General features: G+C 49.5%; 8 protein-coding genes across 8 annotated transcripts; 5 read left to right on the forward strand and 3 right to left on the reverse strand.

Annotated features, from left to right (window-relative positions):
- Positions 1-1,736: 1,736 nt before the first annotated feature.
- On the forward strand, positions 1,737-2,198 carry N7500_003687 (uncharacterized protein; the record flags this gene model as incomplete). The annotated part of the gene is made up of 1 exon (XM_056674833.1): positions 1,737-2,198. One exon carries the CDS (start codon positions 1,737-1,739, stop codon positions 2,196-2,198), a length of 462 nt encoding a protein of 153 aa, XP_056535358.1.
- Positions 2,199-3,250: 1,052 nt separating this feature from the next.
- Positions 3,251-4,933, forward strand: N7500_003688 (putative MYND domain protein; the record flags this gene model as incomplete). Its single annotated transcript, XM_056674834.1, has 1 exon — positions 3,251-4,933. The coding sequence occupies one exon, from the start codon at positions 3,251-3,253 to the stop codon at positions 4,931-4,933; it is 1,683 nt and encodes a 560-aa protein (XP_056535359.1).
- A 309-nt stretch (positions 4,934-5,242) lies between these two features.
- Positions 5,243-7,859, reverse strand: N7500_003689 (pre-mRNA-splicing factor CWC22; the record flags this gene model as incomplete). The annotated part of the gene is made up of 2 exons (XM_056674835.1): positions 5,243-5,710; positions 5,760-7,859. The coding sequence occupies 2 exons, from the start codon at positions 7,857-7,859 to the stop codon at positions 5,243-5,245; spliced, it is 2,568 nt and encodes an 855-aa protein (XP_056535360.1).
- A 270-nt stretch (positions 7,860-8,129) lies between these two features.
- N7500_003690 (dolichol phosphate-mannose biosynthesis regulatory protein) lies at positions 8,130-8,502 on the forward strand (the record flags this gene model as incomplete). The annotated part of the gene is made up of 3 exons (XM_056674836.1): positions 8,130-8,132; positions 8,184-8,264; positions 8,317-8,502. 3 exons carry the CDS (start codon positions 8,130-8,132, stop codon positions 8,500-8,502), a joined length of 270 nt encoding a protein of 89 aa, XP_056535361.1.
- A 1,413-nt stretch (positions 8,503-9,915) lies between these two features.
- N7500_003691 (uncharacterized protein) lies at positions 9,916-13,275 on the forward strand (the record flags this gene model as incomplete). Its single annotated transcript, XM_056674837.1, has 1 exon — positions 9,916-13,275. One exon carries the CDS (start codon positions 9,916-9,918, stop codon positions 13,273-13,275), a length of 3,360 nt encoding a protein of 1,119 aa, XP_056535362.1.
- A 1,130-nt stretch (positions 13,276-14,405) lies between these two features.
- N7500_003692 (ankyrin repeat domain-containing protein) lies at positions 14,406-18,300 on the reverse strand (the record flags this gene model as incomplete). The annotated part of the gene is made up of 4 exons (XM_056674838.1): positions 14,406-14,897; positions 14,936-15,916; positions 15,990-17,894; positions 17,965-18,300. 4 exons carry the CDS (start codon positions 18,298-18,300, stop codon positions 14,406-14,408), a joined length of 3,714 nt encoding a protein of 1,237 aa, XP_056535363.1.
- Positions 18,301-19,075: 775 nt separating this feature from the next.
- Positions 19,076-22,243, reverse strand: mph1 (3'-5' DNA helicase; the record flags this gene model as incomplete). The annotated part of the gene is made up of 1 exon (XM_056674839.1): positions 19,076-22,243. One exon carries the CDS (start codon positions 22,241-22,243, stop codon positions 19,076-19,078), a length of 3,168 nt encoding a protein of 1,055 aa, XP_056535364.1.
- Positions 22,244-23,165: 922 nt separating this feature from the next.
- Positions 23,166-23,861, forward strand: N7500_003694 (uncharacterized protein; the record flags this gene model as incomplete). Its single annotated transcript, XM_056674840.1, has 3 exons — positions 23,166-23,283; positions 23,347-23,631; positions 23,686-23,861. 3 exons carry the CDS (start codon positions 23,166-23,168, stop codon positions 23,859-23,861), a joined length of 579 nt encoding a protein of 192 aa, XP_056535365.1.
- Positions 23,862-23,971: the final 110 nt, after the last annotated feature.

Consider the following 23,971-nt stretch of genomic DNA (forward strand, 5'->3'; position numbering starts at 1 on the left):
TGAAATCGAGTTGAACATGACCGACAATCACTGTGAATGAATGGAATCGATTTTTGAAAATGATACCCTCATCTTGCGCCTCGTCTCCCGGTATCACGGTCCAGCGCTCCGTTAGTACAAAAGACCAACCCATCTTTCGTTGCCTCAGAAGGGATTTAGTGGAGCTTGAATCTAAGGCGGGAAAGAGGCTGCAGTCAAAGCGCAAACCATCCCCTTGGATATCACGATCTCCACCACAATGTGGAGCCACTTGTTGTACTCAAGCAGCAAAGAGAACTGCTAGAGCTTGGATTCAAAGTGACGTGTCGAAAACTTAGGCACATACCAAACATACGAAGATGTGCTTGAAGCTTCTATACAGGGGCAGAGGGAACCTCACCCCAATCCCCAGACGTGATTGGTTTGGACATGAAAAGATCCAAGAATGGAGTTCGAGTTACACGGCCGAGGAGAGCACAATGAGAGCGCAAAGGCCTCAGATTTGATATCTAGGATAAACCATGGCCTAGTTCATTAAATCCCAGCAATTCTATATACAGTCTGACAACCCGCCGTCTCAACAAAACACGCATCCCCCATTCGCTTCAATTGACGACACCGGAATGATATTGGAGGCCGACATGATTTCGCTTTTAGAACTCTGTTCCCAGTCGCCTTTGGTTTGTTCGATGACACAAAGCGATTGGTGGCGGGGATATTTCTCTCTGTCAACCTTGGATGAGTATGAATGGGTGCAAAACTGCACTTTTCTTGGTTTGGCTTAAGTGTCTTACGGGAGAAGATCTTGTCATAAGGTGTCCTCTCCGTGTTTGGTGGAATCATCGATTCCCTTCGAGCTTAGCTACGACATGTGATGGCCTCAATTCCTACATTCACTGTAGATCGTACTCTTGGTCATAGCTCATCGAGTGAGACAGGTAGTCGCTGGACCATAAAGGAACTTTTGTTTTCACACGATACAACGTCATTTAATTTGACCCATCAAACGATACTAAATGTCCTTGGGGCGTTGGCATTCTCGAATTATCAGCTTTAGAGCAAAAGCAGATTTCCGATGTGATGCCTCAATTCATGGGGCTGAGACTTGGAGGTCATAGAAATCTCTGATATTCTGACCAGGACCCATCCCAGATGGCCTGGTGCTCTTGTACTTGTTGTAAAAATCGATCCCATCGGAAGGAATCATCGCCAAAAAATCTTCTCAAGTTCGATTGATGAGAATTTCCGCAAACTCATATGAGTCTGTCAGGCCATGCAAACGTAAGAGAGTCCCTTCCACTTTATACAAACTGGATATATCCTGAATTTCTATATGACGATAATCGTGGCAAGCCCACCAACACAGGAAATCATCATGGCCTTCGTAGCTGGGAAATGGAGGGTTTTGGTGGGGAGCTGTAGTATCATTTCCCTTCATTCTCAGTTTATTATCATACGTCTCGCTCCAAGATGTTGAATTGCAAGTGTGGTTCAGCAAGAATCGAAATGAGAATATACTGGCTGTTGGTGACCGGAAAGGGGGGCACATGTCTATCTTTGGGCGTGATCTTGCTAATGAACCGATCTTGGGACAAGGTGTTTTTGTGGAGCGGCAGTTGATACCTGTACAGGACTAAATGAGAACAATACATTCAGTGAGCCTGCACCATAGCCATTTGATATGCCTGGCTATACACACATAATACCCATGGGAGATATCCAATACGGCCTGACTGAACAGCTTTGACAATGCAGCCATGGAGGTGGCTGACGGAGGTACTGTCAAGATGGCTGACCTCGTGTGGATCACCGTTGTCGTTGCGAAAACCACCCAGGTTATAGCAGCGGTGGTAGTCGACGGGCCCAAGGCTCCTACGTACTCTTTGCTGCTGGGAAAGCATTGGATGAAGAACGTAGCCCTGATCGGGTACTCTGAAAAGGATGAATACACCATTCGAACGGATGCCTCGCTCCGGGTTCCGGTTCCGAAAACTGGGGATCCATCGAGACCTCACCTTCCTCGACCATTGAAGGTTCCTACCCAGGCCCAGCCTAGATGGGTAGAAGCTGAGCAATCATGTATGGTCAAACGAGCTTTCTTGTCATCCACCTCTGAGGATGAATCTGACTCTTCGACATCTGATTATCACGTTGGATCTCTGGACCAACTTCGGCGGCACACCACCGACTCGGATGCTGAAACCGAGTCGGAAATCTAGCCCGGCCTGTGTTGGGGACCCTGACCCCCATAGGCATCGATATCGAGCAATAAGGGTTCTTGCTCGACTTGGCGGTGCCTACCATTATCAAAGGCAACATAAGCCAGATAGAGTGCCAGTCGAGTGAATCATTATTATCAGCAGTCTAGGAGAGTGACACAGAACATGAAGAGAGCGAGGAAACGGGAAAACAGGAAACTCAAGGAAGGCCTGGGGTTTGGATATTGTGAACCTGGATTGAGGAAATATTGATTAATATGGTGGAGCATCTTGTATACTATTTGCCGTATATCATAGCTTCGATTTCGGCACTCACTCCATATCGTCCTCCGCGGTGGACCCCGCCGATTCATATGAACCATTTGATGAGACTGAAAAAGCAGCTTTGTAGATATTGAGCGAGAGGCGAACGTCAACTCAGGAGTTCTGAGTCCCTCAGCAGAAGCTTGCTCGTGCTAGAATTTTTGGAGCCACTGCTATCGCTATTTGGACTCATTATGCCTCTATTCGGTCTAAATAACAGAGGATCCTCTTGGCTTGTAGAGGACTATTCTTATCTCCGAGTCCCATTTTGTCCAAGATTCCCCTGTGTTCGCTAATAATTTGGTCAGTCTATAACAATATCTATATTCCAGCTCCTGCTAGCACCAGATTTAACAAATTTTCCAATTTCAATCAAGGTAACTACCCAAGTAGCCTCATGGACAACCTCCATTGGCAAGAACTATATATGCACGTGACCGTCCTTATCGTAGAAATTTTTGCGATAAAAAAGAACTTCCAAGCCCGCACGAATATCGTCGATCCACAGAGGGGCAGATCACAGACTTCGGTTATAAAAGTCAAAGATTTGTTGATATTGTGTCAATGCTCTAGAATCAGCTCCAAAATTCTACAGTCTGCTCTCTCTCTAATCCCGCACATACCACCCCGATATCACAGCTTGATATCAACTATATACTGCGTTTTTGGCTACCGAAAGCCAAAAAGTATAAAGTGTATAAAAGGTCACAACGTCTTGGGAGAGAAGAAGAGAAAACACATCATAGATCATGTCGCAATCACAAGTGCTCCAAGCCCGCAACGAGACAACCACCAGGCTCTATGCAGACCCTCACAACCCCCACCTCCACCTTGAAAGAGGCCTTCAGTATGAAAAACTGGGCTTCCCCGATCTCGCTTCTGCAGATGCATACCGTGCTCTAGCATTGCTCGAGTCAGTAGTTGACCCAGATGAGTGCGAGTTCCATGCCAGACGGAAGGTAGACCCTTCCCAACAGGCTCCCGAAAAAACAGCGGAGGAATCAGACGATGAAGACGAAGACGATAGCACAGTACCAACCACCCAAGAGGAATACGATGCCATCATTGACCAGGTCTATGTCCTTCTAGTACGCAGTCTCGTCCGCTGCGGCTGCTACCGTGATGCTTTCGAATTTGGCGTGCGCGGGTTAGCTCTTCTCGAAAAGAGATCCGCAACAGCCGCAGTATCTGCGTTGAACGAGCAAATGGGTCGCGTGAATCAAATTTACAAATCTCACACTGGCTCTGAAACCGACATCGACCTGGACTCTATAGACCCTAGTGTTCTTCCCGCACAAGGCTTCGCCCGCCGTATCCTCTATCCCTGGAACGAGCACGAGCCTGACCGCCGCTCACCAGAGACCCTCAACATGCTCAACGAGCGACTAGCAGTCATCGCGCCGAAGTGTGAAGTCCGCGCAGTGGCTTTGCCCGTACTGCACGCCTCAGCAGAAGACGACTCCTCCAAGATGGAAGTCTCCGTTCAGCTCGGCCTCTTCGCGAAAGAAGATATCGCCCCAGACGAGATCATCCTCCGCGAGTCATCACTACTCACAGCAACCAACCGCCTCCACGATGATCTCTGCGACGCATGCAATGCACCACTCCCAGACCTCTCTGCCGCCGAGCCCCCCGTCGCATGCGAGGGCGGCTGCGTAGACATCATTTTCTGCAGCCAGCAATGTCACGATACCGCGCAGGAGGTGTACCACGGCGCGATCTGCGGTCTCGAGGACGGCCTTGACTCTATCGGGAAGGATGTCCCCGATCCCAAGGATAAGGCGGATTACCTGTACCTGCTTCTGCTGGGCAGAGCGCTTGCCATGTCTGCTACACAGGACAAACATGCGCTCGACCTGCCAGAGGTGAAATATATCTGGGGCGATTTCCACGATTTCGATATTGAGTCTGTGTCCGCGGAAGCAGAGACAATGCCCACTACAGACGATACCGCGACTCTCCCGTTCTCGTTCCAGCTCAATGTCCTGCAGCCCGAGCGTTTCCTTGATGAAATGGGTCTGGATCCTTACGTCGAGCTCTACCGTTTCGATACATGGGTTCTGAATACGCTGTTTGCCAAGTTCCGCGGTACGGCGTCAGGCCGGTTGTCGACTTGGGATGGAGGTCCGGAGTTGTGTGCTGTTCATCCGCTTTGGTGTCTTGCGAATCATTCGTGTGATCCTAATGTGACCTGGGAATGGAGTAGTGAGATCAATTTCCGTGCGCGGAGAGATGATGAGACGGCTGTGTGGTCGCGCGGGGGTGAGATGAAGGAGCTCAGACGTGGGGGCATTGCGAAGGATTCGGAGATTCTGAGTCATTATTGTGATATTGGGTTGCCGGTTCAGAAGAGGAGGGAGTGGGCTGCTGGAGCTTTGGGTGGGACTTGTTTATGTGATAGATGTGTTTGGGAGGCTGGGGAGGTCGAGTAGGTGTGTATTCATGGGTTGGTGTATAGAACGACTTGATAGGTCATGATGAGATACCCTTTTTACTAAATTAAATAAAAAGATTGCCGATGGCTTCTGGAGACCAAACAGTTGTTATGGACGGTATACGGTGATCTATTTGAACGTCTTTATTTTTTGACTTGGATAAAATGGAATCCCGAAAAGCGTGGGTACACCATAGATGATCGATTTGCTCCTAATGAATCCCGATAAGTTTCAAATTCCTGGCACCAGACCTAATAAAAGAAGTACAAAGTTGTATTTTCGCTTCAAATACACACTATTTCATTATCAACAGTAACATGCAGGCCGTGCGGCCAATCCCCAAGACGACAGGGCCAAAGCATCAAAGGCTCCCGTTTCATCTACGGCGAGGTGGTGTCCGCGAATAGCTCCGACCCCGAGATTCTGCCCGGCGCTTAGGAGTAGGCGAGCGGGAGCGAGAGACAGAGTCGACAGCCCCACGTCGTCGGCGGAGAGGGGGGGACACAGATTCAGACGAATATCGCCTAGCACTTCTAGACGCGGGATCACGACGAGGTGCAGGTGAGATAGACCGGGAAATTGACCGGGAGTAGCTGCGGTTTCTCCGGCTGGGAGGGCTGTGACCTCGGCGCAGTGGTGTGACAGACCGAGTAACTGAGCGACGAGACCGATAGGGACTGCGACTTGGGCTTCGCGAGTCGTAGGAACGGGAGCGTGCTCGACTGCGCTTGGCCGGTGTGCGGGAGATTGATCGGGATCGAGATCGAGATCGTCCTGCGGGGGTCAAGGACCGACTGGCTGATGTGTCGCGACGGCGACGGACTGGGGACCGAGAGCGTGAGGGTGTGTAGCTTCGGCTCCGGGAGGAGGGAGTGATGGAGCGAGAATAAGAGCGGCCGCGGTCCCTAGAACGAGATCGGGAGTACGATGGTGACCGGGAACGACGGGAGTGAGGAGATCCAGTACATGTTGAGCACATTGAACGGGATCGATCGGATGGGGTGCGCGAGAGAGATCGAGAGGCCCGGGCAGGTAAGGCGGGCACTGTGGGACGGGGAAGATTTTTGAGGTTCTCACGCATGTCCTCTGTCAATACGCCCATACCGATACTGGTGAAGTAGTTGACAGAGAACCTAGTGTGGCGTGGGTTCTCCGTCGGGAAGAGACCCTCAAAGCTTGGTCGCAGAATATCATCCCTGAAGCGGGCCTGCAGTCCAGGCAGACCGAGATTCTCGGCGAGATTCTGGAACAAGATCTTTATGAAGATACGGCTGCTGGATGTGGTCTCCTCTTCGTTGAGATGAATCACAGACAAGACATGCCAGCCAATCGCATCGTTGCTGAGGAGGTGGCCGAAGAACTGGGCAATGTTGCGCAATTTGTTCGTTTCGTAACGATGGATGGTATCGTAATATTTGGCAAAGGCAGCCTCAAACAGGTCTGACCAGAGTCGATTGATCTTGGCAAATCGCTCTCCGATCAGACCGTAGAATTTGGAGTATGTCCGTTCCTGGGAGCAACACTCAATGATCATGGATGGAAGTTCATGCTCCAACCCGACCGGCAGGTTGATCTTCATGAGCTTGTGGCAACATTCTTCGAAATCAATGCTGGACATGATTGTGAGGTAAATTGTTCGTCGAAGGTTGACCAGATCAGTATTACTCTGATCCTTGATATCCATCTGTACTTCTTCCGTGTCAGATTCTTCTTCTTCGCTTTCATCTGACTCGTCCTCATTATCCCCGTCACTCTCCTCGCCCAAGATCTCGGCTTTCAATTTCCTATAAGCCTCTTCATGCTCCTCCCACTCCGGGTCATACTTGAAGATGTTGAGAGTGTCTTGGGTTTCCAGCTCGTCATCTAAGCCGACACGGTGGGTGATTTGATCTTCCTCTTCCACTAGGTCCAACTCCTCCTTGATTGCTGGGTTGTCCTTGTATCGGTCCTTGCGCACCTGGAAGAGCACTTCGATCATATATTGCACACGCTTATCGATATCGGCCTCGTGTAGGATGTTTCGGAACTGGTCGAATACGGCGAGTGCGATAGGAGCGTTCATCTCCTCCAGATGTTGACCAACTTCTCGAGTGAGACCCACTGCAATCTCCACGCTGTCGTCCGTTGGCTTGTGTAAGAGAAGCAACAGGATCTGAGCTGCCAACATCTCGTGGGCGACTTGCTGATTGCAAAGATGCGCAATGAAAGTTGTAGAGGAAATGCAGACTGCCTTGTCATTTCGCTTGAAGGCCTTGCGGAATTGAACAACCAACCGGGTAAGCAACAGATCGCCAACCTGCGGGAGCTTGGTGTTGACGATAGAGGCCATAGCTGCGTAGATTGGAGTGAATGGCAAACTGGCCGCCTGCGCTTTCATAATTGAACGACAGAATAATCCTCGGCCCCTCACCAAGTTCTCCGCAAAGAGTTCTGGAACAATGAATTTGATATTTGAAACATTGATTTTGTTGATGAGACCATTGATTGATTTCTTCAAAGCTTCCCATGCCATTCGCTGGTATTCCTTGCTCGTCTTATCCGTGATTTGCGCCTGTAGCGCACGGAGTCGGGCCGGAGGAATGTAAGTGCCACCGGATCGCATGTTGAGCAATTTTTCGTATTCTGCCTTTGCGGATGCCTGTTTTTCTTCCTCGGTCATTGGTTTGCGCGCCGCTTCGCGCTTCTCGTGTTCGCGAAGACGTTCGGCGAGTTGCCGTTCTCTCTCGTCGACACGTTCTGTGTCGACTTTGGGAGCATCGGGGCCATCTCGAAGGGAATCACCGGGAGGCGATCGGCGACGATTCGGAGAGGGCGAACGAGACGGAGGTGAGCGTTTGCGAGAGGCTGCGGCTGGTGAGTACGACGCGCCCGGGGGAGGCGTGGGCACGCGCACCGCAGATTGTAGAACATCCGAATCGGACATTTTAAATAGGTAGAGAGTCCTCCGGAGTAAAGAGAAGTTTTGATGTACACCGGAGGGACGGTGGTTGCGAATCTCAGCTGGACTGAGGTTGCAAGATGATTCAAGGACCCAGCAGGAGAAAGCTCTAGCGTAGTGCACGTGACCAGGGGTGACCAGAGGCCAACTAGGAACAACGGGAGCTCCTGAGATTCTTGGTAGTTCTGTCTAGCCCAGGATTCATCGACATTCCTTCATATTTCTTTCTTTCTTACATTACCGCTCTTTATCAGAATGGTAAATTATTTAGTCCCATCCAATGGACACACCCCACTGACTGTGCTTTAGCTGGGCCAACTCGTCGGATCCGTCATGCTTTTGGTCGCAACCGCGATCTTTCTTTATTACACCGCGTGGACCTTGTTGATGGTATGCTAATTGAAAATGTTTGTTATTCTTTGTACTGATGTTTGTCTCATAGCCCTTCGTCGACCCTGGCCACCCCCTCCACGACATCTTCCCACCCCGTGTTTGGGCTATTCGCATCCCCGTCATCCTCACACTTTTGGGTTCTGCTGTGGTAGGCACCTTCATTGGAATTGTTATGATCAACAGCAACAAGAAGAAGGCAGCCAAGGCCAAGGCCGCGGCCAAGAAGAAGACCTAAGTGACTGGACATCATATTGGGAGAGAGGGCAAACCTCCGTGACAGCACTTTGTACCATCAACCATTCGGAAATCCAGTGGCTATCAAAACACATCTCGAGTTAATTAATTTTGTTATGTTGAGCGCCTTCCACTTTCACATCGGATATACCCTGGACATGGCCTGGACGAATAGGGGCGAATAATGCGGCCATGTGTATCAGAAGTTACACATAGAAAAGTCGCTTGGAGAAAGTATGCATGTTGCGCCTTTTTCTACAGTCTATCTATACGACTAGAAAGGGGATCTTGAAGATATCTAAGAAGACTATCTGAGAACCCCGCTAAAAAAAAGTCCGCTGAAACGACCTGTAAGACATCATAAGGCCGCATAAGCGGCCGGCTACCCTTGTGTGAATATATGGGCAAAATGACGGCGTAGTCCAAACAAAAGAGCCTGAATCTCCCGGCCCAAATGTCCAAGCCCACAGACAAGTCGTCATCTTTGCCCATGCCGCAAATGTCCCATGACCTCGGCTGGAACGATGACGCCAGCCACCTCCTTCAACCAACTTTATTGACAAAATAAACCAGGAATGACTAGGAGGGAGACGGCTGAACTCGGCTGTTGAGTACATATTCACCATGTCCAAGCATGTAAGGAGGTCATCGCAGGAAGTACGAAGTGATGACGATATGCCTGGCGACAAGATATGACTAATAAGGTCTTATCGGTGTTTGCATCGTTTGACACCTTTCCCCTCATATGCGCATGGGTGTCGACTGTGAGAGACGTGGGATTGGAGAAGAGTAGAATCAAAGATAGGCAAGTAAAGATCGAGAGAATCCGATCATGCTTTCAATAAGAATGACACTGTCAGAGGATTATTCCGTACTCTGACTCAGGCCCCTATTACATCCTATTACAATCCTATTACATCCCCTAAATAGCCCCCGTACCTGACTGGTGACCTGGGGTCAGCTCCCCCTCCCCCTCTTCTCTTATCGCGTTCACATCATCCTTCTTCCTTGACTCATCGAACCTCAACAGAACTTGTGTATACAAGTTATTTTGGATTGTCTTTGCAGCTTGAACTATCTCAAGCTGTTGCTCTGTTGCGCTTATCTATCGAAGCTTCCGCGTGTCTAGGGTGATCTCCGCTCTAGATACGCTTCTCCGTGTGTACCTTCACTCCATTATCTTTAAAGAAACTGTGAAATCTAGGTATGCTTTTCAGAGTCAAGTGGTGATGTTTGATCACTAATTCTAATTCCATGAAAGCCATCCTCTCTAGTGATACCTAGGGTCCCGGCACCCCCGTTAGGATCTCGAACACGATCCTGCATATCCGTTCTCAGACCATCAATACGGTCCTGAGAGCGGCTTCTTTCTACTGCTTCTCTATTGCCTCTCACTGAGGCACCATCTATTTGAATGCTCCCGGCCGCATCTGACGATCTTATCCGCCAGCCCAGCCGTTTGCCCGAGGACGACAGTTCCTTAACCCCGGATTTGAACCGGACCATACCAGAGCATGAACCCAGTGCGAAAAGCAAAAAGAAGAAAGGCAAGAAGAGCAAGGTGACTCGGGCTGCAGCTGAAATCCCACCGGATGATATGTATGTATCCACCGGTGATTGTCTGGTGTCTAAGGAGTGCGTGCCATTAACGTCAGATCATGTGGATAGCATCCAACCATCTGCCCCGGCAGAGGAGTCTCTCTCCTCCCCAGATCCTCCACCTCTTATTGAACATGTAAGCCCATCTATCACGTCACCTGTTCTGGATGCCCTCGATTCCTTCGAGCCAGCGGGTGACGACCTCACTAGCCGCACCGATACCTGGGCGCAATCGGTGCCTTATGGAAAGAGCCCTCCCACCGATCTTATCGATGGGGATATACCAAGTACATCAATACCTAGTGCATCTCCCTTGAACTTTCCAACAATCCAAGAAAGGACTGGTTTCAGTCATCCCTCCTCGGCATCTCCTCAGACTCGCACTTTACCATCTAGCTATGGTAATGGCTTTCGAAGCAATCTGGGCTCGAGGCAACAGTCTGTGGACAGAAGAAAGAGTCACTCGTACGGGAGCCCAATGAGCAATCATGCGCCTCCCCCTCATCTTCCTCAAGCACATTTCTTCGGAGCACCAGATATCGACATCCTTCCAAGTCAGACCCGATCGCCCACCGACGGAAATTATTCATTCTGTAGCTTTGATACGTTGCCTAGCTTATCACCTAAAGGTCCACGGACAGGAATGAACGTCTTGCTAGTTGGGACAGACGGCGCCGTGGAGATCCTCGCGATCGAAGGTCGTCGAACTCGGCTTGTGGGACAGATCACTGGGTTAAATGGTCGTGTAATCGAAGCTAAACTATTAACTGGCCACCCATCGAGCGACCCGTTTGTATCCTCCCGGCCGCATGTTGCTGTCGTGGTTCATGGCCCGTTGCCGCCGCACGAGGAGGAAGGTCGAATCTCGTCTGCAACATCGGACGCAAATGAAATCCCTCCATCTACTATTCGCGGTCACTCCAACGACAAACGACGGGATGACATCCAGTTCTATCAAACCCGAGTTGAAGTTTACTCTTTCCGGACCGGTGAACATGTTTCCACCCTGTTTGCAAGCAAGCCAGTGCAATGCCTGGAAAGTCTTCCTGGCCTCCCGTCTTTTGCCTCCTCACCTGTGGGCAAATTGAAGCTCTTCACAACCGGTGCTTACATTATTTTGGCATCTGGGGTCAGCGGGGAAGTTTATGTTTATAGACATGTTCTATCCCTGGAAACAACTGCATATGAGTGTCTGGGTAAGACATGGACTGGAGTTCAGTCTAAAGAAACTCGGCGTTACTCAACCTCTTCAAGTTCTACAACTGATCCAGAAGGGACTAGCGCGGACTCTCCTCATGGCTCTTCTGCCTTAGAAAGACCCATCCTAGCTGTACAAGGAAGGTGGCTTGCATTCGCTCCCCCGTCCTCGTCATACAGGGGATCAATTCAGGGCACAGTTCCTTCGAATCTGATCCTTGGCAAGGTTCCGGGAATTGAAACTCGCAGTCCTCCTGCTATTCCCTCAGTGTCATGTGCGACAGATGTTGGAGAGGGGGAAAGTTTCTTTGACAAAATGGCAAGAGGCGTTACCCAAGAACTTGTCCGAGGTGCCCGCTGGATGGGTGATCAAGGAATGCAGGCCTGGAACAATTATTGGAACACTCAGCAGACAGCCGGCACCTCTCCACGTCGGCCACTTCAGGGACTCGACCCTCAGGCGCAGGGATATGGATTATTCCCTCCAACCCATGCCCAGGATACACAAAAATCAGCCACAGAACCTGACACTGTATCCATCATCGACCTGAGGCGATTTGAAGACGGCACAGATATACGAAATGTGTTTATCCACCCAGTCTCAACGTTCCATGTCCCTAATGGTTGCAGTTTCTTGTCTCTTTCTCCAAACGGCCTGATGCTTTTCACAGCGAGCAAGAAGGGCGATGTGCAATACGTGTGGGATCTTATGCAACTCAAGCACTGTCGGTCCGTGGCTTTTATGGCTGATGATCAGACGGGACAGAATCCCAATGTGCGCCAGGTTGCTAGATACGCACGGTTGACTACATCTAGTATCGTTGATGTAATTTGGACGGCACCGGTGGGTGATAGATTGGCTGTCATTACACGTAAAGGCACCGTCCATGTTTTCGATTTACCTCGAAGCGCGTTCCAATGGCCTCCATTCCGCCGTGCAAAGCCCACTACAAATAAACCACCGACGGCGGATCCCATGGCGGATGAGATAACCGGCCAAGCCGCTGGTGGCAATCCATTGTCAGCCGCCATGAAGTTGGTTGGCGGTAAAACGCAACCATTCTTCTCTGCTGTTCGGGGCCGTGTCCCATCCACCGCCGCTGCATTTCCTAATATGAGTGGATTTGCGTTACCTTCTGCTGCTAGTGTAAAGAGTGGAAAGGTTGTCGCTGCGGGCCTGAGCAAGTCAATGGGCGCCGCAACTGGCACTGTCAATACTCTGCGTCATGTCGGGGAGAACCGTCTACACTTGCCAGGACTAGCTCGAGACCCTGCACCTTCTCGGGTGACGTGGATTTCCAGCAAGGGCCTCATATTCCTGGGTGTGGTAGATGGCGGGTACTTTAAGATGTACCGGCTCAAGCGCGCTACTGGATCCGGCCACAAGAGCCGACAGCCTCACTCTGTTATTGGCGGTAAGGAGTCCCAGGTCAAGCTACCTGCCAATCTCCAAGGCCCTTGTGGACCAGCTCCTTTGTCTACTTTTGATCCAGAATTAGTAGTTCGTGCCTCACTTGTTCTGCCTTCAGTCAGCTCTCAGCCATCTACTGCTGCAAGATCGCTTTGCCAGCCTCTCTCGCAGGCCGAGATCGAGACAAATACCCCATACCAGCCCTTCCATACCGACCAGCGGGTTGGGTTGAGTGTCTTCTCTTCTGGCAGCGATGCAAGCGAGCCAAGTGGACAATGGGTTTTCGGCAATGATATCCCGCTGACAAAAGTGCACTTGAGGTCCTTCAATAGCCCCAGCGATGACCATGGCGATGACGAAGATGAGAACGCTGTCATACATGGACATTCGCTTGGTGCTGGTGGAGATATAGAAAATCTTATCACTCTTGGAAATAGCACCGGCAATGTGGAGGAAGTAGTTATCACCACACGCCGTAAGAAGAGACACTCCACTCCACTAAAAACCGATGACGGTTTCTTTGAGGATGATTGCGAGGTGCTTGATTTTGCTCGGGACCGTGTCTGATCAACTCAATACTCCTTTTTTCTTCTCGTTCGTTTTGCTCTACACTCACTCTTTGCATTGATTTAGAACTTATGCTCGCGTGGCGTCGCTGGTCGCAAATGGAGTCTGGTGCTTTTCCTTCTCTTCTCCTCCCGAGATCCCTTCCTTTCGATTCTATTTCACTATGACTTCCCACATACTACACATTCACAAACTCATACTATCAATCTTTCTCTAGAGGTGGGTTTGTTTTCGGCTTGATTTTCTTTGCTCTCGAATTGACGTTACACGTTTGATATCGTTCACACAAACACAAATACCCAAATACCCAGATCCAGCCCTGAATGTTTTTGGATGTTTTATGTCCTGATAGATGGAAAGCTCGGCAATGATCTACAGCCAGGCTGGTCTCTTTTTTACGGCAGCGGGGGTGGTATGCACCCTTTCAACAAGCCCTAAGCTAGAATGGAATACAATCACCTCGAAACAGATAGCTACAAAGCACCAAAAAAAATACAATTCATTTCAAGTAGATATCCGTGGATATCATGTAAAAGCGATGGTAGGAAAGGGATAGGGTTGTATGTATAGAAAGAAGACTGGAAAGCAAAAGGTGCAGAGATGTAAGCTATAGCAACTTGACCTCGGGACATATTAGGGGGGTGGTGTGAGTGTTTTGTCAATCAAATAACGGTAATCGGCCACTTGGGGCTCCGCAGGAGGCGAGATCAGCTCGTCTACCAGTTCATACCCATTGCGAACTGCTCAATCGAGAGCCGTGCAGCTATCCCTATCCTTGAGGTTGACTACCAAAGAATGAAGATTTAGGAACGGAGCAACAGTATTCACCTGTCCATGAATAGCAGCAACGTGAAGGGGAGTCGGGTCATCATAATCATGTATGCTCGGTGATGTTTTCTCACGCCGGACAAAGAACCTTACGATGTAGGTATTGCCAATCCTAGCGGCGTGGTTTAAAGAGGTGGTTACATAGGCATCTTGGAATGAGGCCAGGATGCCACTTTCCAAAAGCAGTTCAGCAGCTTCATTGCTCGATGAAGAATGACATGATGTTTGTTCTTAAAGGTTTTTGATATCAATGTAGGTTCCACTGAAAATGGTTGATGTGCGGTTCGCTTCAGAAGTGATGTTCAGCCGCGTTCAGCCTGAACGACTATGTGCGATAATGAGGGCTTGAATGACAGAAGAAACTTTGCCACAGCATCATGTCCCGCCGTAATGGGGCGATGCAAGGCCTTGCCCTCGTAATTGGCTAATTTATCCCCTATGAACGGGGTCTGAAGCACGATTGGATGTTGAACCAAGATTCTTACCATCTCCCCATTACCGCTTTCAGCTGCGCAGTGTAATGGCATGTCATGGTCATTGTTCATGGCGAATGGATCTGCCCCTTCTTCGAGGAGTGCTCTCGTGGCTCTCTTGTATCCATGAAGAACTGTTAAGTGCAACATTGTTCGTCCTCTGATGTCTTTAGCTTTGATCAATGCCTTCCATTCCGCAAGCAGTTGTGTTTTGGCAGAGTCGTCATCTTCCATAGCGACGTGGAACTTATGTGAGTCCTCATAGGTGGGATCAAAGCCAAGAAGGAACTTCACGACATCGATGTGCTTTCTTTCTATGCTCTATCCAGGGAAAGCTGTCCACTCGTAGATAGACTGACAATCAGTCCAGTGTCTGAGCTTGGGTCAACCATCAGCTTGGCAGCATCGATTTGACCAGCACTGGTAGTCAAATGCAAAGGTGCATTCCCATCAATGTCTTCCCACCCCAGATAAGCTTTTGTGTTGAGGGCGAGAGATACCAAGATGTCATAATGCCCATATTGAGCAGCCAAATGCAAGGCCGTGTTTCCATGAGGATCTCTCGCGCGGAAGTCGACTTTGGGTTCATGAATCAGGACTTCCACCACATCCCTTTGGCCAAACTGAGTAGCTAAGAGCAGGGGTGTCAGCCCATACGGACCTACGCTGTTGAGATCCAGATGTGGTACAGCGATCGCAAGTCTCACTACCTGCGTCCAGCCGAGCTGAGCCGCTAAATGCAGAAGCATGGCGTCGTTCGGACCGACCATCGTCCCGGGCTTCCATGAACCATTTGATTGTGAGCTTCCATGACCATAGACTGCTTGAAGGTCGAGCATATGGAATCGGAGCAGAAATTTCGTGATCTCTGGATGGTCTATTTGCACATATTCATAGGAGAGTTTTCTTCCATATTCAAGATAGGGGTCCGAGGCAAAGCCAAGAAGAAGATTAACCATTTCAGGGCGTACTTCGAGGACTGCTCTTTCAATGGTATTCCACATAGTGACCGAATGATTCTTTGTTCTATTCTGGCTATTTTGAATCAGGTCAGTCATGATGATTATGTTCCCATATTTTGCAGCCAGGTAGAGCAGTGGGAACCCCGTTGATGCAGCAAGCGTCATGGGGGTCTCATTTTCATGATCAGATGCTAACACGTCAATATCCTCTGAATTCAGAAGCACCTCGGTAAGCTCGCTGAAATTATTCATGACAGAAAGATGCAATGCTGTTCTCTCCTCAAAATCGAGCTCCCAGTTGACGTTCGCGTTACATACGTCAATGAGGTATGTCACGACCTCCACAGACCCAGTTGCCACAGCCTTTGTAAAAAGCTGCTTGACACCATCACGAGATTCGATAGGGGGCAGGGTATTTTTTTTCACACAGTCTTTGAAATAGTTGAGTTACTTGAGACGAGAGAGGAAAAGACGCGGCAAGATGGGAAACCCAGAATGTCTTTGCATAGTTATCCAGGAATTTTTCGCATGCAAAGGTATTTCGGGCTTTCCACGCATCTGCAAGGGCCTTTGAAATGTTGAGATTCAACGGAGTCTTCTTTCTGAGCAACTTCAAGGCCAAAGTCCTCGAATCGTCAAGAGCGTGGCCAGTCGACCCAATGATCTTATTCATGGCGAGACTTGCGTCTACTTCGGGAATGACTTGCTTTGAGATTTGGTTCGCAAGTTCTGCGCAATAAAGATAGGTTAGGATGATGCTTAACATTCTGCTGTGGGCTTCCACAAGATCAAGCATATTTTCAGCTCGACCATTGAATCCAGTGGTGAGGTGTTGTTTTACACTATGATGCACGAAATGAAGAGTCAACTCCTCCTCATCTAGAACAACAAGGGCTCCACAGCACGCAAGTGCACTATAGATATTGTTCAAAAGTTGAGATGGATTCCAAGTAGTATCGCCAGGAGTGATACTCAACGCTTCGCGTAACTCCCCGGTTGTCAATTGGCGCTCAGCAACAGTGATCAGCTCCAATATCAGTTTCTGATATGGACTGCCTGATTGATTCGCTCGCTGTAGGGCCCGCGAGAATGTTTCAGAAAGGTCTTCCGGGAGGTTGTTCAAGGCATGACGAATCTCTGCATCAGTGTGCATGGTACACAAAGACTCAATTTGCAAAGCTACCCATAGGAACATTCCCTGTGAGCCTTTTACCAGAGCATCTCGAATCTCCAGCGGCAAGAGGGGGTCGCCTATCTCGAGCTTCCGTGATTCAACACGTCTCTCAAGTTCCTCTGTGATAAATGTTTCAATCTCGGCGGTGTTTGAGGGAATGGAGACTATTTTCGCATCGAACAGGGACCTTGGGCCAATATTGAGTGGCGTATTTGGTTCTTGGCGAAATGATAGACAAACAGACAGTTGAAATGAAGATTTCAGTTTGTAGAGATCTCCCAAAAATTCGATCCTCTCGTCCCTGCTCAGCTCGTCCAATCCATCAACAACAATAAAGGCCTTGGATTCAGGTTTTAGGACCGATTGAAGTAAATCCAACATGATTTCAAACGGCGCCTTGTGAGATGTAGCTTCCAATACTTCGCAAGCTTGCCTCAAATCCATGACCTGACTCAGGAGTTGTCTGACAAGCAAGCCAATTGCATTTCGGGCTTTCAGTGTCTCAGCAACATCATGGCGGGCGAAGAAAAATGCCACCGTCATATTTCTGCTGCCAGCATGAAGATGTAAGTCATCGACCATACTGGCAAGCATGACAGACTTCCCGGCTCCAAGCCTTCCAGTATAGACAAGAGGCTTGCTTTCTGTGCCGTCTCTCCAAGCTTCGTAGTGTGGACATTTGAGAAACAGATTCGTGCTCCCTGCTTTGCGAGCCTGCTTCCATGGGACCATATAATCATACCCACAACAAAAGTCAAGGACCCGCTGTCGTGCCCGTAATACCTGTTGATGATTTCGCTGACTGGAGGCCGACCTGAAAAATCTTGTCGAGACATCTCTGAATCTAGAGTTGGCCTCGGCCTCTTCTTCATTTCTTTTGTGCATCAGAGCATTTGCTTCACGTCCAATCAGCTCAGCACAAGAGGTAAGTTCACAGCTGAATTTCTGCAGACTCGAGTCAGACAAGGCAGCCCCAAACTTCCTGAAGCTTGACATCTTAGTAAATTTCAGAATGTCGTGGCATAGTCGAACTACCAGTGTGAAGTATTCACAGACAGCTGACTGTAAATCTCGAGATCGAGTATATACTAGAGCAAGCTTTTCAAAGATATGTGTCGAGCGTCCGGCATTCATGAAGAGAACCGAGAGCTTCTCCAAGTGCGATGACGAGCTTGTGATCAGCTAGCGAGGGGATGTTACGCTTATCATCAAAGCAAGGCGAGTCAGATCTTTACCGGGTCTCAAGACTTACCAACAATGACAGTCGAACCATCGACCAAACACCACACGCGATGATATTCTGTGATCCTCCGATCAGGATATCCCCAAGTGCAGCGAATCTTTGCACAGCTTCAATAAGGTTGATAAATCTTGTGCCCAAGAATCGGCCGTTAGGCAAACGACCGATCTCCGCGGTAATGATTCTGACATCCTGAATGGTCGGCGGCGATGCAAGTGCTTGAGTCCTCGTTGCATTGAATCTCGCTTTTTGTTCCGTGGATAGGTCTGCAACAAACTCCGAAATTGCTTGACCCAGCTTGACCTCGGGCTTCAAGCCCGAGCCTGGAGGGATTCGAACCAAGGCCATGGCAAGTACCTTTTGAGTGGACGTGCATATAACAATAGCATTCGTTGGTCAAGCGAAATTTAGAGTATAACTCCCGTTGTTATACGTTTGGGAAAGCTGTCAGGCGCAATGCGCTGCCTTTCAAGTTTTGGGTTATGCTCTGGGTCGAGTACGATGTGCGAAATGAAACTAGACATCTGAAGTGGGGGAGGCCGGTCATCATTCGCAGGGCGAATGGAAGTTAATGCAGTGGCTGTGAAAACGACTGTACAAATCAAATCTCGTGCGCTGCACAAGCCGCAGGTCCATAGCGACGAAGCGCCACTGTTGGTTGCATTGGGGCGCAGTCGGCGAGAGACAGTGAGAGGTCTCTTGTCAAAAGTTCCCGGCAGTGCACAGAAAGCGGCTGGTATCTAATGACCTACCAGTACTCCGTAGGGTTAGGAGCCTCGAGCCCCGACAGATGATATATTTCATTTTCCCAGCCCTGGAGACACTATATAATGAAGCTGATACGTGGTTTTTTTATGTCTAAGAAAATCAACAGGGGTATCCAATGGCAATGGCATTGCTATATTCGAACGTGGTAATAAGTCCCCCATAACCAAATAGCATCCAACGCCTGTCTCTATTGCATCACTCATCACTATCTTCAATAATCGGTCTGTTGGGGTTCCGACCCTTATGTTTAGACCCACTACTAAACAAAAGGCTAGCATCCATTAGTTCAAAATCCGAGCCATCGTCACCGAAGTCATCATCGATGAAGGCAGAGTGATCGTCCTTCTTCTTTGGTTCACGCTCTGGAGACACCAAAGAAACAACCTCCCCCGCCAGCGGGTTTTGCGGTGGCCTTGGTAGGGGCCCATCGGGCACTATTCTTAGACGGCGTTTTCGGGGGCCGTTCGCTGCGGTGATGTTTCTTGGTTGAATTTCTCCGGGACGCTTGACTGGACTCGTCTGACGAAGGGGGTTCACGGGCCAAGATCTCTTTGAAGCGATGGGCACAGTCAGGACCGGCCTCGTGCATCTTTTGTAAGGCTTTTACCATGCGCCGCGTGAGAGACCCGTGCTTAACATCCTTTGTAGGTCTTTCAATGAGCTGCAGACGTGGAAAGGCATCATTGCGAGGAAATCGGATGAACTGAGGAGAAGTAGCACCGATGTTCTGGTAATGATTTTCAAGATCATTTTGCTCACTCTTGCTAAGAACAACGTCCTCCAATGACGGAACATCCACGGGCTCGGGTGTTGGGGTCCGGGGTCTCTTTTTGGGAGTGGCAGCCTTTTTGGGCGCCGTGGCTTTCTTCTGGGGTTTGTCGCCAGCCAAAGTCGAGGCTCGAGTAAACCCTGTCTCCACATCATCGGGCATGTGGAACACCTTGGCAGGTCGCTTTGGTGCTCGCCCTCTGCGTTTCGGCTCCAGCAGTTCTTGTTGTGAATTCTCCGGGGGTATGTCGATATGTCGTTTATTGGGCACTGGACGGACGCCTGCAGGCAAGATGCGTGCAGAACGATCGTCATGGAAGGTAAATCGGGAGCCACAGGCAATCATTTGTTGCATCTTTTCGTAGTTGTCTTTGGCCTTGATGTAGGAGTCTTCTTCTTTCCCTTTCATCAATAGCAGAGTGATATTACCGGCCCGCTTACGGCCTGTTCGACCCATGCGCTGCAACATGCGAATGGGTGATGCGGAAGAGTCGTAGCACACGATAAGATCCACCTCTCCAATATCCAATCCTTCCTCGCCAATCGAAGTAGCAACGATTGTGTTGTATGTGCCCTTCTTAAAATCCTCAATTATTCTGAGCTGTGTCTTCTGGTCCATGCCCTCAGAGCCTTTAGCGCTTGATTGACCCACAAAGACATGAGGCCGAATCATGGGCTCGTATCTCTTGAGCACTCTCGTGACCTCTTCGGCACTATCACGGAAATGCACAAAGATCATGACACGAGTCGCAGGTTGACTAGTGCCATCAGGCAACTCTTTTCCTTCGCCCCTATCCATAAAGTGATTCAAAATGACTGACTTAAGATATTCCAATTTGGGGTGGCCAATGAACTCTGGATTCTTACTCCATGGTTCGAGATGGTTGAGTAATTTCTTGAAACTCTCATCCTGCACAACTTGCTTTTGGTATTTGCCGCCACCGCCTTTCTGTCCCTCGGAGCTTGATTTGAAATGGATGACATGGCGGTAGAATGGCACGATTCCATGGAATTTGAGAAGATCGATAGCGTGGGCCAAACTAGCAAGAACAGTGAAAATGGAGTTGACTTTGCCTTTCAAGCCGAAATTGGCATTCCGACCAGCGTCGGACTGCATCCATTGTTGCCTCGCCACTGTGAGACCGTACGCAGTCAGCCCCATAGGGTCACGCCCCCAATAGGCGTTGAGAGTCCGGAGCTGGTCGAGCAAGGGCTGCAAGGCCGCAGACATCAGGTCCATGCAGAAGACCATTTCATCTGAATTTTCAAAAGTTTCGATTTCGATATTGCGAGCATGAACGTACTCGCGAATGTCAATTGAGTTCTCCGTACGGATTTCGACACGTGCTATGTCCAGGCCATCAATGACCGCCTGCACCGATTCAACCGTTGAGCCCGGAGTTGCCGTAAGTGCAAGCACGCGAAAACTGTTGTTGAACCGCCGAAGGAATTTGACCACCTCGACATATGCATACGCACCCGTCGCGCGATGAGCTTCATCAACGACCAACAACACCACTCGCTTGGGATCGGCGATTCCAGTCTTAAGATCATTGATCAGTGTTTGCGGTGTCATAAAAAACACGCGCTTTGATTTCCACTCTTCGGCGCGAATACCCGGTGACGCTCCTCCCGTAAGCATGGTCGACTCTGAGCGTGGGATTCCAGCAATATCCAAACAGGCCGATACCTGCTGCGAAACCAAGGGTTTCGTTGGTGCTACAAAAATAATTTGCGAATCTTTCGTCCAGCGAAACCAGTTGAGCATAATTGTAGCTGCTATGAATGTCTTTCCCAAACCCGTTGGCAAGGCCACGAGTAGATTATGAAACAGGCCCGCCTGAGTGATGTTGAACTGGTAATCTCTGGTCTTGCCCAGATTCGTGGGATAGAGCCATGTATCCAAAGTATCTTTGACAAGTTTGTGTTGCGTCGGTGGCTCAATCTTCTCTGACTGGCCCCAGTCTTGTTGGCGTGGTACCGAAACTTCGGGGTTGGGAGCAACCATGCCAAATAATGTGCTTTGTCTGAGATTTTGTTGCCGAATTGGGCCTCTCGTTTGACTGAAGTGCGGAGTTGCAGGGTGGACTGGTCGTGCTACTGGTGATAATGATGGTGAAGAATCAAATGCATCTTCAGGTATGTCCTCCAGCTCAAACGGAACATCTGCTAAGACAGGCGTGTTTGTTTTTGCCGGCGGGACACACTTCCCCGGAGCAGTATTGGTTGATACACTCAACGGCTGAATTACCGCTCTGGTTGTTTTCTCCTCCTCAAATGAATCCAAGGAAGCTGCGATAGCGGCCATCAACTCCTCATCATCATCATGGGAATAACGATTCTCTTGTCCACCACCACCATCTTGTTTTCTATTTTCAAAGTTTTGCGGAGGGAGATTTGGGACAGGCTTCTGCCATCGCGCGCCGCGTATTCGTTCTGGACTGGAGGAGGGTTGTGTAAGTTGTGTGACGAACATGTCATTTTGGACACTGGCTTGCTTCAGTACACAGCTCTTAATTTTGGGGCGTTCCTGATATTGTTCGAAACCAAGAGGCGATTCTCGGCGCCGGGAGGGTAACTCGTCGTCCTCCGTATCAGAGAAGGAGTCGATCGAAGAACCATCATCTTGAGCTTCACGCTCTTTCCCGCGATCCCGAGTACGGCGGCGTTTTACGGGACGTGGGGGCTCATCGGGGGTTCCGGGCACTACGAAATCGTCATCATCAAAGTAATCCGACCCGGAATCTGTCGACATCGCGCAAATAATTGACAGGCATCGCTATTGTACAACTATGTACGATCGTCTCGCGTCGCGTCACGTAGTCAGGTGATGGGGTTATGTTTGTGTGGTTTGCACTGCGCGCATCTTTGAACGATCCCGAGGTCAACATATTTCTTCTCAAATGGCCAAGCCTAGACGAAACGGAGTACTCTGTATATGGTTTTGACCTACGTGCCCCGGAAATCCAAATTCTATGCTTCTCTATCACATTGAACCTGTGCCTGTTCACTTTACCCCTTGTAAAACCTCAATTCTATTGTGATAATCCGCCTGAAAAACAGTAGCCCTGTGATGGCGTCCAGTACTCCGTACTACCGACAGCTCGAGGATCGTCTTTGGTGTTTTTCTTGTGACTTCCCAGGTCCCCTGCCGAGCCCTGAGGGCGAATGGGAACGGCAATATATCTCAGCAAAGAAATGAATTGGTCCCTTACTCGCACGCTAATGCCCGGAGTCAATCAATATTATCCAATTTGACGTGTCTACGGAGTACGATACTCAGTCTCAATTTGCGACAATGCAGAACCCCCTTTCTAAGGGGGAGATTACCCTGCACAATATCCTTGTCCGGGGAAGTAGCATGATCGCCGTGTATCATGTAGATGGACTAGGTCTGTGGGAACTAAGCGCTAATATCAATGACCATTTAATTTCAGACCTCGCGAATGGGGATCTGCATTGTGCCTTGGCTTTTCCTAAGGTTTGTGCTGAGGCAAACTCCTGCCAGGGCGAAGCGCGCTCGTTTGCTTTACAGGCATTTTATCAATTATATTTAATACTTCGTTGTCTGTCCATCTTCCAACTTAACTTTGTCACTCTTTACTACAATACACTATCGCTGGTTACCAGAACCTTTTCATTCATTCGATAATCTCGCGACAACCTTTTTTATCAACATGAAGTTCAGCATCCTTGCTCTCTCGGCCTTGATGGCTTTCGCCGCTGCCGCAGACACCACCACCGCAAATCCTTCAACTATTACCACTACTCCCGAAGCTGAGTGCGCAAAAAGCTGTAAGCTGCCCACTCTCGCAGACTCTCGTCCTTGCCCTGATACTAATTCAACTTAACCTCTAGGCGATGCCACAGATATCTGCTGCACAGCGAAGTGCTACAAGGTGCCATGCCCCAGCGATGATCAGGCAAATGACACCAACGCCTGTGTCTCTTCCTGCCCTCAAGGCACTGGCTCGCCGGCTGACGCCCAGAAGTACGCCGACTGTGAGCAGTCCTGCTACAGCTCGCACTTCTGGGGTGGCAACGGCAGTGGTACAACTGCAACCCACTCTTCCGCCACCTCCACTGGTACTGGCAACACTGCTACACAGACCAGCTCCGACTCGTCAAACTCTGATTCCAAGTGTATGTCCACATTCATTCTTGTCAATACGGAACTCTGCTAACATTAGCACTCAGCCTCCGGTAACAATGACAGCAATGATAACAACGGCAACGATGACTCTTCCTCCTCGGGAACTGCTACTAGTTCTTCGGGCTTCTCCCAGCAGACCACCAACGCCGCCCCCAATTTTAAGCTTGGTGCCTCTGCTGCTGGCCTCTTTGGTCTCATTATTGCTGCCTTTGCTCTGTGAGAAGATTGGATTCGGTCTTTTGTCTACCAGTCTGTGATTTGACATGGTCTTATGTGACTATCCCGGGTCCAGATCTACAGGGTAGCTCTTTTTACCTTGTAACATAATGT

Source organism: Penicillium coprophilum (genome assembly GCF_028826855.1).
Source record: "Penicillium coprophilum strain IBT 35676 chromosome Unknown utg000002l_segment0_segment1, whole genome shotgun sequence".
Classification (NCBI taxonomy): Eukaryota; Fungi; Ascomycota; class Eurotiomycetes; order Eurotiales; family Aspergillaceae; genus Penicillium; species Penicillium coprophilum.